Source organism: Marmota monax, unplaced genomic scaffold (assembly GCF_021218885.2).
Source record: "Marmota monax isolate L192 unplaced genomic scaffold, Marmota_monax_Labrador192_F-V1.1 WCK01_AAM20220418_F8-fsc00021, whole genome shotgun sequence".
Taxonomy (NCBI): domain Eukaryota; kingdom Metazoa; phylum Chordata; class Mammalia; order Rodentia; family Sciuridae; genus Marmota; species Marmota monax.
In genome coordinates this window covers 4,213,813-4,231,672 of record NW_026695228.1, presented here as the reverse complement: position 1 = coordinate 4,231,672, position 17,860 = coordinate 4,213,813, and the positions used below count along the sequence as shown (strand labels likewise).

The 17,860-nt window shown below is 34.5% G+C and overlaps 1 protein-coding gene across 11 annotated transcripts in view; it reads right to left on the bottom strand.

The window, feature by feature from the left end:
* The window catches only part of Rbms3 (RNA binding motif single stranded interacting protein 3), a 1,321,467-nt gene that overhangs the window by 375,807 nt on the left and 927,800 nt on the right, over positions 1-17,860 (bottom strand). For all 11 annotated transcript variants that reach the window (XM_058576560.1, XM_058576562.1, XM_058576563.1 and 8 more), the window contains one exon: positions 13,356-13,447. In XM_058576560.1, the coding sequence (XP_058432543.1) occupies positions 13,356-13,447 (92 nt within the window). The remainder of the gene's footprint in view (positions 1-13,355; positions 13,448-17,860) is intronic.

Genomic DNA, 17,860 nt, shown 5'->3' with positions numbered 1-17,860 from the left:
TAATGTTATAAGAAAACTATGACAATAATAGTGTTAAAAGAAAAGTATCTTTTTGGAATATAGATTGATTATGCCTTAAAATCTTATGCCTTAAGATTTTATTTTCTGGATATACATTTACATTGTGTATTTTGGTTTAATTTTTCAACTAGAGAATCACAAGGATTATCACACAGTCCAATTAACAAAGCCCAGCTAGTCCACTGTGTTAACAGTCCCTTTGAGAGCTCTGGCCATCAGTTAAACAAATCATTTGGCTAGAATCAGAATGCTAACCATATGTATGAATTACTAATTTCCTGGAAATTATCAGCCATTAGTTGGTTTCCTGTGTCCCTGCAAATGCTGAAGCAAGAACCTTGATGGTCATCATTGAACATTTCAGACAGTAGTCCATTGACCATTTCCTCCATCAAAGAGAGAAAAACTCTATTTGTAATGCTTTTGTCAAATACATATGGGAAAAAGGCCATAAGGTTTGAGTGAAAGAAAATGTGTAAAAAGGAAGCTAATGAGATACTAGAATACAGTACAATTAAGCTGCAAAAATTTTTTTATGAAAATTTGGGAACTCAGCTGTTCATAGTAAAAAGAGTATGAAACAGAACACATACCAGGAGACCCTCACAAAGCACAAGAGATGTACTCAGAACTCACACTGTTTCTGAATGGATGGCATTTGTCATGACTGTCCTTTGCTAGTGTTGCTCTTTAGCTAACCAGGATTCCCAGTGTTGGGAAAGACTATACGTGGTCTCTCTTTACTCCATATTTCAATGCTCATGTTCACCCATAAAGGATGATATCATGATCTCTTCTCCTTGATTTTGGAGACCTCAAGACATAAATAAGAAAGGACTTTATCAGATCTAAAGACTGAACAAAACAGTTAAGTGACCAATGCTTTATTACCTTTCACTTAGAACTATGATTTATTTAATATGATAGACAGTGCTACAATTTTGTTTACAATTAGAAATTATATAGGCAGTGAATCATTGAAACAGTAAAATAGGAAGATAACTTGTTTCTTTAATATGGTGAGGTTTTCTGGCAATATTTTTACTAAAGTAAACACATGCCATCTCATTTTTAGCAAACATCAAAAAAAAAAAAAAAGTTTGTCACTTGACCTTGGCATATCACTTCATTACTCTAGAATATTTTTGTTTGTTTGCTTGTTTGCTCCTTTTTGGACAAAGGGTCTCACTGAACTGTTCAAGCTGGCCTTGAACTTGTGCTCTTCCTGCCTCAGCCTCTAAGAAGAAGAGCAGGGATTACAGGTGCATGGTGTCAGGTAGGGCTGGAATATTTCTTTTTGCTCTCCCTTTCAGCTCATATATCTACATATGGACACTGTTTGACACGTTTTGAATCTTTATAAATACAACTATTCATTTATTCCTAGACATACCTTTAGAATCTGTTTACTGAATGTACTACTGTAGAATGGCCTCAACTTCATAATTTTAAAGATATTACATGCACTTTTATAACACAGAATCAGCATATAAAATATTATAGTTTTACTGTGGAACCAACCTAATGACCTTCGATACATGAATGGCTAAAAAAAATCTGGCCTATATACACAATAGAATATGACTCAGAAATAAAAGAGAATAAACTTATGGCATTTGCAGGTAAATGGATGGAGTTAGAGAAGATAATGCAAAGTGAAGTTAGCCAATCCCAAAAAATCAAATGCCGAATGTTTTCTTTGATATAAGGAGGATGATTCATAGTGGGATAGGGAGCGGGAGCATGGGAGGAACAGACGAACTCTAGATAGGGCAGAGGGGATGGAAGGGAAGGGAGGGGGCAGGGGGTTATTAATGATGTTGGAATGTGATGGTCATTATTATCAAAAGTACAGGTATGAAGACAAGAAGGTGTTAATATATTATGTATTCAACCAGAAATATGAAAAATTGTGCTCTATATGTGTAATAAGAATTGTAATGCATTCCACTGTCATATATAAATAAAAATATAGTTTTATATTTATTATATTTTATACTTAAATGTTGTGATGGTTATCATCAAATAGAATTAACATTTTTTAAGTAATATATGGTAAAAAGCATTGTGCAAAAATATTCTTTATGCATTCATAGATTTCTACATCTTCATTATATATATCTTATATCAAATGTATGCTTTATATTATTTTATAGGGCAAGCTCAATCATCACAATCAGTCCATAATTAGAGAGATTGAATTGATGTAGCATTTGATCAAGATGTTCTTATCACCATTCATATTGTTAAAATCCACTAATAGCACATGTCATATAATAGGTTGATCTTTGAGTAATTAGGTAGGTAATTTTGTATGAATAATATTTATCTTTTTATGATAATGTCATTTTATTACAAAGTAGTCAGTTTTATACTAAAGAGTTAGAAAACATAGATGTATCCATTAAAAAAAGTTAAATCATTACCACACTTCTGTATCTACTAATACCTGTGGTTAAGATTTTGGTATATTTCCTTGTTTGCTTTTCTATAGAAATCTGTCTAAAAAGGAAAACAAGTGCTAATGTTAATTATCATTTTGTATTCTTCTCCTAGTTAATATTTTATTATTTTATCATTTATCACTTTCTTCTTAAAATATGCTTCAAAAGCTACTATTTTAGTGATAGTAATCTCACATGTTTTATAGTTTACATTTTTATTATTATAGATTGATTATTCCTAATCTGAAAATATAAAATGAAAAATGTTACAATATCTGAAACTTTTTGATCACTGAGATAATATAACAAGTGAAAAATTTCACAGCATGAAACCTCTTTCCAGTTCAGACCTGGGTCTCATTGTCAAGATGTCTTATTAAGTTTATGCAAATATTCCAAAGTCTAAAATTTCCAAAATCTGAAACACTTCTGATCCCATGCATTTTGAATAAGGAATATTCAATCTGTACTAGTAATATTTATGATGCTTTATAATGTTATTAGCTATGTGTCTCTTAACCTGTGACTTCTATACTCATACCTTTATAAATTATATTTAGACTTTAGTATATTTACTGATTTACGTATATACTTTGTGTATTAAAAGATCATATTTGCTTTATACTTCAGCCAGTCTTTCTGTGGCTTTAGTAGCAATTAGTATTCCCTTGTCTTCTGAATTTAACCTTGTAGTAAACACATAAAAACAGCTGATCTTTGTTCCATTTTAGTTAGTCACATTTTCCCCCTAGGACAGATAGATGTTTGTGCATTAAAAAAAAAAACAAACTATTTTTAAATGCCTACATATTGGTAAATAGATATATTTTCATGTTGCCTGGAACGTGGTCAATTCTTTCAGTTTCCATGGAAGGATATATAAGCTCTTGAAAGATGTTTTCAATTTATATTTTTGATAATTGCTTTTTTCCAGCTCTCCTGATTTCTTTTTCTGGATGGTATGCCAGTTGGTTGGTTGCATCTCCACTCTTTGCCTACCATGCATATTGTATGATCTCTCACTCGATACATAATTTAATCTTTATTTTCCTGACTACAAGGAAAGCTTCTTTAATCAGTTTTTGAAGAAAGTGATTTGACTTTATGTGGTGCCTATTCTGCCCAGCTAACGGTAGTTGGACGTTAGTTCTTTTAGAGTGTTGTTTCCTTGTAATTAATGCTTCATCATGCCACTTAGTTCTCTTTGCTCCTGAGCTTAATGTCTCTGCATTTTGTCCTGTGGATTTTGCATTCAGACTTGTTCTCTCCTTCTAGAGATTTGTTCTCTTTTACAGTACATCTTGCATCCTTTAAGTTGATCACAAACACAGTTGAGCATTAATGTCACTGGAGAAACATTTTTAAAATATGCATGCCTACAGTGTATGTTTAGAGATTCTGATTGGTTTCTTTTCAAGGGTGAGAGAGAGGATGGAAAAGAGGGTAACATTAAACAGAGACATGAGGTGGGAGGGAAAGGGAGAGAAAAGGGAAATTGCACGGAAATGGAAGGAGACCCTCATTGTTATACAAAATTACATATAAGAGGTTATGAGGGGAAAGGGAAAAAAAAACAAGGGAGAGAATTAAATTACAGCACATGGGGTAGAGAGAGAAGATGGGAGGGGAGGGGAGGGGGGATAGTAGAGGACAGGAAAGGTAGCAGAATACAACAGTTACTAATATGGCATTATGTAAAAATGTGGATGTGTAACCGATGTGATTCTGCAATCTGTATTTGGGGTAAAAATGGGAGTTCATAACCCACTTGAATCTAATGCATGAAATATGATATGTCAAGAGCTTTGTAATGTTTTGAACAACCAATAAAAACAAAAAAGAAAACTAAAAAGGATGAAGGAAAGAAAACACCTCCTCAGATAAATCTGGTCCTCTGCGGGAATGGCTGCAATACACGACACTGATATTTGGCTACATGATACAGCTGAAATGTATTTGTGTGTTCTGTGTAACTTTTTCTTTAAGAAGAAAAGCAGGGGAGGTAATATAAGAAAAATTGGACTTTGTTGTATGAAACAATAACATATTAATACTATGTAGATTCTCAATTCTTCACTAATGTTTTAACAGGACTAGCAAATCCTTGAATGTTTTCTGGGAAACTGCTATATATTAATCTTGGGGGTTTTTTGAAGTAATTTACTCTTCATTTTTTTTCCTGAATCTTTGCATATTTCTTGGGGAAACTGGGAGTGGCATCTTTATGGACACAGGAAGCCAGAGACCAGGTGGATACTTTCAATTATTTTTGTATTATTAAATCAATACTTTACTGATTTCTTACGTCAGTCTGTCAATATTTTATCAATATAAATTTTATATTAGTATATCAATATTTGGGGAGTATGAAATACATACTCTTGTGTGCTGTATTCAACACCAAATTTTCTCCAATAGAATAAACTTATCCTGTGTATGATATTATATCCTTATAAAGAGTGTCATTTATTCCACAAATGTTGAACTGGGTCTGCTTCTGAAGCCAAATTTCTAAGGACAAATATGTAAGTGTTGGTATCCACCCCTAGCAACACATTATTCTTCTCATTGCATGTGAATTACATTTTGAGTAATAATAATTTCAGTGTGTCTATTCCCTCACCAGCAATTTACTTTGAATTAGAAAAAAATAAAATTTAATTTCTTTTGCACTGGACTTATAAAGCACCTCTGTTCAATTACCTTAAATGAGAATACCAGGGGAAATAGTTTATGTTTTATATATCAAGATGATTTCCAAATGGATCCATGGACTCAGTCATTCATTAATATGAGCAAATGAATCCTTAGTATTTTATATTTAAAACTTTATTTCCTTTACAGAAAATCACAAAATTTCTCATTTCCATAATGTAGTTAAAAAAATAATTTTGGGGGGAGGGGAATGGGAATAGGAAAGATGATAGAATGAATCATATATATATATATTTTCTTTTTCTCATATATGAATACACAACCAGTGCAACTCCACATTATATACAACCACAAGAATAGGAAGTTATATTCCATGTATCATGTATGGATAATATGCCAAAATACATTCTACTGTCATGTATAACTAAAAATAATAAAAAGTTCAAAAAATAATTTCAACAGGGAAATAAAGTCTGTGTTTTGAATTTCACTGTTTTTATTGAAGCTGCAAATTTTCTTTAAGTTCAGACTACTTTTTACATACAGAGAAGGGTGAATAGGCTTGCAGAGATTGGAACATCAACTCCCACTGATCTGGCCAGCAGACAGAATTGGAGTTTCATGATGTAGCTGGGTAATTCAAGTCACAGTTACAAAGTGAATCCTGGAGGTGGTGGGAAATAATAATCAAATGAATATGGTCCCTGACACATTCACCAGCATTCACGTCTTTTCTGGTTTTTAATTTTCCAGTGTAATGCATTTGTGAATAGCTTCTCTCGGGTGTCTAATGACACAGCTCATTGTTATAAATTTATGATGCACAGAAGACCAGCAATCACAGAGGCCTACCATTCAATTTTGTTTATTATTTAACTTTAGGTTCTACTTCCAAGCAAAAGGTAGACATGCTGTGGAACTGTGAAACATTTTTGTGTTTTTTTCTATACTTACCTGGAAAAATCATGGCAATTCATAATAATCAGACATTTTAACATGCATGGGTGTATGGATGTATGTGTATGCATATGTATGTGTATGCATACATGTATGTACAGGTAAGTACACATCCAATTTCTTTAAAGCTTCTCAAATACAAGAGTTAATGATCTTTGTCTTCACATGTTAAAGATTCTTAAAAATAAAGATTCCATCAGTCTTATTTCCCCAGTGAGTGGTTGGAATGATTACATTGAATCCTCATATCACAGGCTCAAGAAATACATCCTCCTGGACAAATGGTTGTGAATGCTTTAGGTACCATATTCAGTTTATTTTTCCCACCTTCTCCAGGACATACTCTGTGGCTCTGACTTGAATTATTCAACCACATCATTAGTGGGATAGGGAGTTCAAGGAACTTCCTGTGCAAAAGTTAATTTAAGATCACAACAATAAATCAGTCGAAAAAAGGACAATATAACCAACAATGGTTATTTCTTTGTTCATTTATTTATTCAGCAGAAGATTAACTAACTTCCTACTGTGTAAATCATGACTTAGATTCCTGAATCTACTATATTAACAAGTTTGTCCAGTCTTTTCTCTCACTTTAGAAATCCAGTAGCCACGCACCACTGAAGAGATTGGAGAACATCACTAGCAGCTTACTGCTTAGATCAATTTTTAAAATCCAATGGGTTTGGGTTCACATCTTTAGTGAATTTGGGACATCCCTTTTTATACATTTGTAAATTTGAAATAATAATACCTATCTTACACAATGCTAGCAAGAATTAAATAGGGATAATACCTATGATGGCAGTTAACCTATTTGCTAGCATAGATCAGGTACTTGAGAAATATAATTTCCTTTGTCACCTAAATTCTCTTATCTATGTCTTTGCCTTTTGTAGAATAGACAAAGCTAAAGGTTTGAAAAGTGTCACAGAGTGCATTAATAACAGTGAAACACAAGGTGGACCTTGTACTTTAGTAATCAGCAGGTTTCTCATTGTTGAGATATCAGATTATATATCTATATGATAGATAGTTCGAAGATTTCAATTCATCCTTTTTTTAAGGGTAAGTATAAAAATAAGATGCAGAAAGCCATTGGTTGGTTAAGAGTTGGGGCGAGGAAAGTTTTTTTCCCTTGTTATCATATTTTTATGTGGAATCATACTAGGGTATAATCTTAGTCCTTCTTTCATTTTTCCATTTAGTTCATATTTCCAAGTAAAAGAAGTAGTAACACCCAACTCATGAGTCTGAGAGCAAGAACTCTGCAAGGGTGGCCCATTGCTCCTTGCCCTGCCCTTGAAATCTAACTGCCATCAGAGAGCACATTTTTCATTTCCTTCTAGGTCTCAGGATAAGACAGGACCTCATCCTTTGGTAGGAAAGCCTATGGTTCTCCAGCATTACCTGTGTCCAGATTGCTACACCAAATTGTGGCATTCAGTATTAATAGACTCATTTTCTACCCAAATCGAAGCCCCATTTTCCTAACACAATTGTGATTGAAGTGCTAGTTTTCTTATTTTGGTGTATTTCTTTGTCCTTTTCAATAGGATCAGAATCTACATGGGACAAAGTAATGCATTTAAATTAGAACCCCTCCAACTACAATAATGGTTACTAAAGAAAGAATCTATTCTTTTAATCTTTAAGAACCAATTATTAAAGCCAAGAATGAAGACTGTTCATTATTAGGCTTCTCAACAATGTATCAAGAAATGAGTTATTGATTGAGACCAGCCAATGGATACATTCCCTTCCAAGAGGTAGGATGAAGGTGTTGATGTTTCTTGCAGATTGAAGAGAACTTCCACTATATATATACTGAAGTGGGAAAGTAATTGGTCAACTCAGAGAGACTCCAATTTAAAGTACAAAGGCATTTTTTTTCCCACTGTTAGGAAAGCAGGAAATTCTACACGCTTACATACCCACCAATTCACTTAAGAGGATAGAGCAGAGTCCTTGCAAAAGCTCAGGGTTGACCCCACAGGCAGATTATGCAAATTGTTGGGTAAAAACTAATACAAATATTTAACTTCAGAGGATTCTGCTTCAAAAACTTCAAGTAATTAATGAGTAGGATTAAAATCAACCCAATTTCAATATTGGGCTTTGAATCTCTGCATTCAGCATTAGGATCAGGTAATAAAGTTGAGCTGAGTTGACATAGCCAACAAAGCAGACATTCACAAATATTTTATAGACATGTAAATGACCCATGGCTAAGTATTTCTTTTACAGAAATTTTCAAAAAATGGTGATGATGTTTTTTCTGTTGGTGATATATCCCGTAAGAGCATATGGCACAGACATTCAAGTGGTAGTTTAGGAAATGAGATACAGCAGTTTTCATTACATGCCCTCATTTATCCAAGAGTAATGAACTATGTTAAAACCAACACTGGACTGCTAATCTTTGGAGTCACAGTTATTCAAAGTGAAGCCCACAGCAGTGGTACAGGGCGTCTTGTTTCTTTATGGGCACTAGTAAAACAACATGATTTGAAGACATGAAATATTGGGAGAAAATATTTATGGACTCAATTAGACTATGATGTTTATGAAAGAAAAAATCATCCAAAAAAAATGTACTACATCTAGAGAACTCCTATTAAAGAATGCAGAGGACGTGAGGGTAATGTTAACAATTCATCTGTTACCAAAAAGAAGATGAAGGATATCGATAATGAACCCAAATGCACTAACTCAAAAAAAGCCTCCTCTACTTACATTACTGTAGAAATTATTCATAACTGTCTCTTAAAATAACTATAGGTAGAGTTTGCTGTTCTCTTTTATTTTAGATTTCTGTTCAAATGTCATTAAAATCAGAGAGGCTTTTTCTGGCCATTCAACCTAAAACATAACTCTACTCAAACATAACCCTATCCCACCATTCCCATCTCCAACATTTTGTACCTTCAACATTTTGTACCTCCAACCAGTTTCAATAGTCTTCAAACCAATTCTGACTACATAATATTTCCCTTATTTTCTGCAAAACAGAGTGATCTCCACGACATTTGGTTTCAGTACTGCATCTTCAGCATGTAGAAGAATCCTGGTATAGAGCAGGTATTCAACATATATGGTGGTTTTCCTTTAATCACATACATCTTATTGCTTCTTTATCATTCTATCTTGCATGCTTCCTTTAAAGCAATGAGTGAGCCGTGAGGACAGCCCAGGGCTGGTTAGAGATGATGTCACAACCCACTGTGACAACCTGTTTCAAGTTGGCTCCTATAGGAAAGGAATTAATGCATGCCACCTTAAAAATAAGTATGGGATAATGGTGTTGTGGATGCTGGATAACCAAGGGGATGACTTATTCTTATTTCTTTGCATCTGTAACCACATGTGGTTACAGATGCAAAGAAACCACAATACTTATCATGTCAGATTCTTTTGCAGCTAATGGGGGAAACAGTGTAATTGTGTTAGTCTTTGAGATGTGAGCACAAGTTGCTGAGTTGTTATTCTAGAAAATCATGTAAAAGAGCAGAATTAGCCATAATGTTCCCTTGTCCATTCACCCTTTTCTTCATTTTCTTGGATTCACTGTGGATACAAGAGCTGGATCTCTAGAAGATATCACATAAATGTACAGCTTGAAAATAAGAGACAAAGGATGTCAGGAGAGACCTGTTCTTTGATGGTGCTCAGGCATTTACTCTTCACTGTCTACCTGGGTCCCTCTTAGTACATGAGTGAAATAGACACCTGCCAATTAGGCCATTGTTAGCTAAATCTTCTTCACTTTTTCTTTTCATGCTCATAGAAATACACATTCCCTGGCTAGTAACATTCATCTATAAACCCTGAGGTTTAGAAAGAATAATAGCAGACCAAATCCTTAGTTTAGAGCTGTAGCAATATGGAGATGGAATAAATTTTAAGAATTTGGAATGAGAAAGTTGTTTTACTCAATCTTACCTCTTTAATATGTAGTACACTGCCTGCTATATACTAGACAATAAAAATGTTTGCTGACTGATGCTTTTTTTCCATATTTTTAGTAGACTGTTTTGTAATAACACAACACTTAAAAGATATATTAGGATGTATAGAAGAAGGTCTAGTAGCAAATCTTAATTTAATGGATAACAGTATTTATTAAGTAATTAACATTTACTGAATTCATATTATCATCTAGGCACTATGGTCAAATTATTTGTGCATTTAAAAAATTCTCACAGCAATTCTATAACCTAAGTGTTATATTATCACTACTACTGCTGCTGCTGCTACAGAATTTCAAAAATATTTAAATAACAAGCAAAAATCACATAGTTAGGTGATATAAGAACCAGTATTGAAGGTCAATGTTATCTCTAATCAAACCTATGTTCTTAAATAGTATGTACTAATAAAATATTGTAAAGCTGCTTTCTCCAAAAAAGAATTCTTTAATTCTGAAAAGCTGTTTTTGGCAAAAGAGCAAATAGACATAAAAAGTTCATTTGTGTTAACGATTATTTATTATTAATCAATTGTCACTTCCTGAATAAGTTGTTATGAAATTCATTGTTTCTGATACATCAGTTGGAGTTTTTATATGCACACACGAGGATGGTGAGGTAAATACAGCCTTTCAGATGGAGAGTTTCATGCCAGCTCTGGGTTGCTATTGGGACTCTAGATTATTTGTAGCATTTTTATTTTAAAATCCTGGAGTCTTTAAAATGTGACACCACAACCTGCATAGCGGGATATTGATAAGAACAAGAATGAAGGAGGTGATTCAGTAGATACTTAAATGGCAAAAAATATAGTGCAAGTTTCACACGCTCTGGAGACGGCGGGTTTATATGATAATAAATAATAGTTACCACCAGGACAAAGGAAAAGGTGCTATGAAATCCAATAGCTCAGGGAGAAATCTGCTAATGCAGGTGGTTGAGCCTGTTCCATTTCATTGTCAAAGGGAGGCTATTTATTTTCTTCTAGGTGGTTAAATTACAGAGTCATTTATTGCTGAAAGTTTTCCAGTAGGCAGATGTGAATCTAAAGCTTTAGGCTTTAGGTTCAAAGTTTGTGAGGAAAATAGAATAAGAATTTACTTCATGGATATCACAACTGATAATATAAAATATGAGAGAACCTCTGGAAATATCCCTATTGAAGCCTCCTTACTATGTACCTATAGGTCAAGGGCCAAAATTCTGGATAGGGTAAATAATAATTTGAAAGCTCTTTCAAATATTTCCCTTTTGATAGTCTCTCAACTGAACAAGATGTCAATGAATGTGTGTGTGTGTGTGTGTGTGTGTAAGAAAGAGAGACAGTTTCCTTGTGCACCAGAATGCCAAGAAATAGGAAAAAAAATACTCTTAGTGGCTCCTTAGTAGCTATAAATTAATGTCAACTTTCTGTTCCTGTTTATATCAAACAACTTAAGTAACTTATTGTGTATGTTATCCATATAATTATATATGGTGTTTATATATATATATATATATATATATATATATATATTCTGAGAATATTTTATAATACATGCTGCATTCATTATTTAAAAGCTGCTATAATCCAGCAATTTCCAAAACTCAGGAGTCTAACAATAGAATAAATCAAAGATATCCCACTAACAAATTTTCTCTACATACTTTTAAAAACCATTTTCTCACCAACAGGTGTTGCTTTCCCTTCATATTCAAGTATATTTTGCATAAAACTAACAGCTGTTTTTTTATTATTTGTTTTATGGGTACAGAAAATTGCTACTTAGGTTGCCACTGACTCTTCACCAACTAACCTTTAAACCAAGACATGTATGTAATTTCCTTATTAATCAAATATATTAACTTCATCCATCTTAGTTCATGACCAAAATCCAAAGCTTCCAGGCATAATCCTGATGAAGAATATATTACACAGCTGAAAGAATTCAAATTCTAATTTATATTGCCTTGAATAGCAATTAAAGGGTCATAAAGGACAAAGAGTCCACCAAAGTAATCTGTAAGGGAAGTGACTTGTAACCAAAGGTGAACAGATGTGGGCTGCATCCGCTTGCCCAGAGGCAACTGCAGATCATGTGGACTAGTATCCCACCTCTAGCAAGCTCAAGTTGAAATTGGAAAATGTTGCCGGAAATTGTTAGCAATTACATCAAAATCTGAGTGACTGAAAATTTGATTACTCCATCCTTATAACACTGAGCTCTAATAGGGACCAATAAAGGCTACAGTATACATGCATCTGGCATTACTGCCTCAAATTAGGGTTTCAAGATCTGCTGGGTATTTACTCCCAATTTTGACAATCTAGAGATACAAAAGGTCAGTACTATTAATCATACAATGTATTTAAAAACTGACATTGCATGTAAACAAATCCAAAATGACTACTACTTTAACATAAATATCTACCAAGCATCCAAGTGTTATAAAGGAATTTTTTAGCTTTTTATTTAGAAATAATTACAGATTTGTAGAAAGTTGCAGAGATAGCACAGAGAGATCCCTGAGACCCTTCACCCAGTTTCCACAAGGGTTCCATCTTGTATAAATAGAGTACCACATGAAAACCAGGAAACCAATGATACATTGTTTGCATAGTTCTATATTATTTTATTACATGTGCAGATTCTTATAACCCCATTGCAATCAGGATACAAAATTATTATAGGCAATTTCATTCATTTTCTTAGAAATAAAATTATATTATAATTTCAGATAGAAGGTTTTCAACAACTTATTCTATAATACAATATTAAAATCATCAATATCTATGAGATTATTATTTAGGAAAACTCAATGTTTCTGGGCCAAAGTGAAATTCTAGTAATACAAATGACCTTCAGTAAACTTACTGTCCTGCACAGATCAGACAATTCCATAATCCAACAATCAGCTCTCCTCAGATGAATGCAAGTGCATTTTTTAGCACACAGTTAATCAAAGACATCTTACCAAAAACCTTACCAGTACACCAAAACTCTTGTTTCCCAGTGAAAATCCTAGACACAAGTACACACACATCTCCTTTCTCTGGAAAAAACAGAGCACTTCACAAGTATCCTTAATTAATTAATGAGTTTACCATAACAAAGAGCACATTAATAAATATACACAAAGAAACAATGCAATAAATCTGCCAGATTATTCTAAATAAAGTCTTATTGTAGTTTATTTTCTTTAGCAAGTAAATATAAACCAAATTATTGCAAATTCCACTTCTGAATCAACTCACAATGGAGAAATATTTGAGATCTCTTTCTCATTTACATACACACACACACACACACACACACATCTGAAGTCTTACCTTGGCCATTTGTGCCTGCACACCATTTGCCTTGAGGGATGCTACAGCTTTTTGTGCCGCTGCAGGACTGTCAAAATCTACAAAACCATAACCTGTGAAAATACAAAAGCACCTGTTAGTACACACAGGTAGCTGCACCTCTATCATAGTGGTGGGTATGGGATCCATTTCTTCTGAATATAAACAGATTGAATATGAAGGCTCTCAAATCAGTGGTCCTTAGTACTTGGGAGAAATACCACAATAAAGGAGTAACTCATTTTTAGAGAACAATAAATCAGCAGCAATCTGATTTAGATCTATTTGCTGATAAGGTACTATATTGTTCTATGTTCTAAGTTTTTTCTTCAGTGAATTTAATCTTGTTCTCACAAGATGCTGCAGAATATAAAAATGTCTATCTTTGAAGTTAATTTTCTTACTTAAAGCCTTGATAAGAACTTGCATGTGGTTATCATGAGCCATCGCAATAGTACCTGCCACACATTAGGTTTTCAACAAACAGATGCTGGCTGCATGAATAAATGAAGACTGTGGGTGAGTTAGAACTTCAACCTAGATCTTTTTGGTTTACAAAGCTATAACTTCATCACAGAACCTTGCCTCTTCCAATGTTAACATCTTAAAATAAAATATTTCAAGTGTTCAGTGATCTATGAAGGAGTGATTCAGTAGATTATATTCAAGCTTTTAAAAATAAGAAGCAAATACCCACTTGCTGGTTACCTGAACACAACCTAAAAAGACATGAGTTGTTCATGACTGTGCTCCTCTGAGTGTGTATATACCAAGTAGTAAAAGAATCAATGAAATGAGAGTTTTATATGCCCTTATGCTAACCAATACTAGTCCAGGGCTTAGCCTAATGGCAATGTCAGCTGCCAAGAATATTTAAAAATATAAATGTTCAAGAAGGAGTATGAGAGCAGGTTTGGTGGGTACTTCTAAAAAGCCAACCATGTATTTCTACACCTCCTCTTATCTGTTAGGAATGGATTTGCTCTATATTTTCATACATACCCCACTTAGAAGTTTTGAGGCAAGCCACAGACACAAACCTACTAACCAAGTGCTCTGACCCCTCCTCCCCCACCTCAATAACCAAAGATGAGAGCTAGGGAATTCAATTACCAAGTTGTTTCTTTTAATTAACTTTTTAATTTTCTCCCCTCGAATCCCATCTTCGTTTTCTCCCTCCCAGCATGGAAGCCTAAAATGAACTTGTTACACAGCAGTGTACCATAAAATGCTCTTGAAAAGCTGGGCAGAGAAGCTGTGAAGTTTGTATTTCTAATCCAAAAGGAAGTCTGCTCTCTTAAGTACTGCTAATTCTTCTCTTCCTGCAAAATTCAAACTATGTGGGTAATATGACTATTGCCACCCATAAGGATGAGTAAAATAGAAAAAATAAATAGCAGAAAGAAATAGTATAAAAAGTCAAGATGTGGAATTAGGGCAAAAATTTTAAAAAAACTAGAACTGAGACATTATCTTCTTATGCCATAGGCTATCCTGGATGTTTGTCATGTTGACATGTAGTGATGTCATAAGAGTTTCATGCAACATTGGTCTCATACTCTTCTATACACATAGAAACTGAGGCACAGATGAGAGGATCAATGGGTCAAACATCACAAGTCATTTAATTGGCAGATCCAAGAAGTGAAACCAAGGCTGCAAAGACCCTTTCAAATACATCATACGGTGAACTGTTTTACAATCCTATTTTGTAAGCTCTGAAGTTCACCAGAGAGAGGATTTAATTCTTAAAAGTGGCTTGTGTTTTGAAGTTAGGACATGAACTGAAATAATTCAGAAAAGTATTCAATCCAGCTCATTTAGTCAGTGCATTAGTTAATGGACTACCCGGTCTACAGTCAAACTCTCCAAAGGAAGACTAGGCATTCCCCATCTTCTATCTCATGCTTTAAGTCAGTCTTCCTCATTTACTCATAGCTTCATTCCTTCATTCAATTCTGAAACGCTCTGTCAGGCAATGTGGCAAGCATGGCATATGAAGTCTTGAGAAAAAAATAGCCCCAGTTCCCACTTTGATGCAACCCACAGTTGAGTTGGGACATGGACATGAAGCAAATAACCAGACAAATGAATCTATGATTATACATCAGCATGTCTCCCTTGAAAGTAAAAGAGAGACTCTGATATAGAATCTAACAATTGATTATTTATTAGTGAAAGTTTAAAGGAAACAGTAGCATGAAATGAAATACATATCACCTTAGTGAACACTAAATCATTGCAGAAAAAGTGATCTGCATGAGTAGATTAGCAGGGTGACTTAGGAGCTATTGCAGCAATCCATAGAAATGGCAGCTGGCAGTGAAATTGGATAAAGTGGATGATTTGAGCTATATTTTGGAGGCAGAATTAAGAGATATTGGTGATAGATTTATTGGGTTGGGAGTAAGAGGGGCAGATGACAAGGATTACTACTGGGTTTTTTCCATAAGCCCTGGGTGAGTGGAGATGTGACCTACTGGAATGGGGAGAGTGGAAGAGGTTCCAATAGGAGGGAAAGTAAAGATACTGGTTTGAGACATATTGAGTCAGAAAAGCTCATGAGACCTCTCAGTAGAAATGTCAAGGAACAGTTGTACATATTAGGCTGGTGCTCAGAAAAGCAGATGGAATTGAAAAATTCAAATCAGGAAAGCAAGAGCATAAAGATGTTATTTAAAATGATGGAAATAGAGAACAATGTCTATAGTAAGTTTTTTTTTTTTAAAGGATCTAGGTTTGGAAACTAAACAGCATCAGCATTTAGGTGCAGGACCAGGAAATGAATTTGCAAAGAAGGCTGAAGGAGAATCCAAGAGGAAGAAGGAAATAAAAAGGAAAGATGATGTCTCAAAGCCAAGGTAAGAACATTTTCCAAGAAGGAAAGAGAGGGTGAACCAGCAAGAGGCTTGAAAATGCCCAGTGAGCTCAGCAACGTGGTGCTGCTAGCATCCTTTGCTTCAGAAAAGTGATGGGAATGAAAGGCTACCTGAGAAGCTGGAGAGTAAGGCAGAAGAGGAGGTAAAGAGCATTTACAGGCCCTCTCTAGTTAGTTATCTTGACTGAGAGAGAGAATTAAGAGGCAAAGTTGCTAGCAGGGATATGAGCTCAACTGAGCTTTCTGTTGTAGTTGCTCTTTGCTTTAAGATAGGAAATTTGGTGGGTAGATATGTGCATATGTGGATGGAAATATTCTTACCTTGTTCCAATGTGAACAACAAATATTTATTGAACACCTATTATAAGAAAGATTCTGTTCTTCGAACTTTTGAATATGTATTGGAAAGATCAAGCCAATAATAAAAGATTAAATCTTTCAGAAAGTAATGGGGTAATTCATAAAATTACATTCCTGAGAAGGTAGAGGGGTAGGGAGGGTATCTAGGACACAGATGATCATATGAAATCACTGTGCCTTCCCTCCCAAGAACTAGAAAGAAGAACAAAGTGCACTCTTGGTTACCAGGTGTTATTCTTTGCTATTCTCTCTGTAACTGGGACTGTACCTAATGCATAGCCAGTACTTAATAAGTATTTGTTAAAATAAACTCAAAGCATGTTTAAAAGATGTTAGATTACTTTTCAGACTACCATGGTGACTAACTGATACAAATGTCTATTAATTATTCTTGATTATAAAAAATAACATTAATGCAATGCCATGGCTGTGGTATAGCCATGCTTGCCCAGCAAGGCAGCCCCATACTATGTGACTCTTGTTCTTTACTCTAATGTGACTTCATTCTAACTTCCTCACTTTCCTTCCAACCCACACATTATACAGGATATTACACAATCAAGATGATGATCTCCAGAGCTGAACTCCTATCCAAACAGCAGAAATTTCTGCAAGGACATGAGACACCCTGAGCTTCTCTGAAATAGGGAACTTATGGCTGAACTTTGAATAAAGTGTACATCTCAAGAGTCATAAAGCCAGCCAGGAAAGAGAGAGGGCCCTTCATCCAAAACATCTGTACTGATGGCTCCAAGCCAACAGAGGAGTAAAGACTCCATGAAGAAAATTACAAATAAAGGATAAGTCACCAAGTCTGAAGTAGTCCACCGAGTTAAGTGACTTTCATAAATACTTTCACTAGTTAAAATGCAAGTTCAGAGGTAAAAAATATCTAAAGCAACCCTGAAAAAAATACTCCCATTCTGGAAATAAACCTTACATTCCCAAGTTTTACGTGACAACAGATACTACATCACAATCAGAAGAAAACAAAATGAAATACGAGGCTGCCTCGAGAGAATAATGATGCATTTACTGAGGAATAAAGCAACTTCAATTTGGTTTCAATTTGCTTTCCTTAATGACAAATAATCAAGTCTGGGAACAGGAACCTCTGTACCTACATCTGGCGAGGAGAAGGGTAGGGAGATTAGTTCAGCCTTGGCTAATAATGCTTTATGGTCACTGCTAAAATCCCCGACAGAACATGGGCAAATGCTAACCATTGGAAACCCTGGGCCCACGTGGT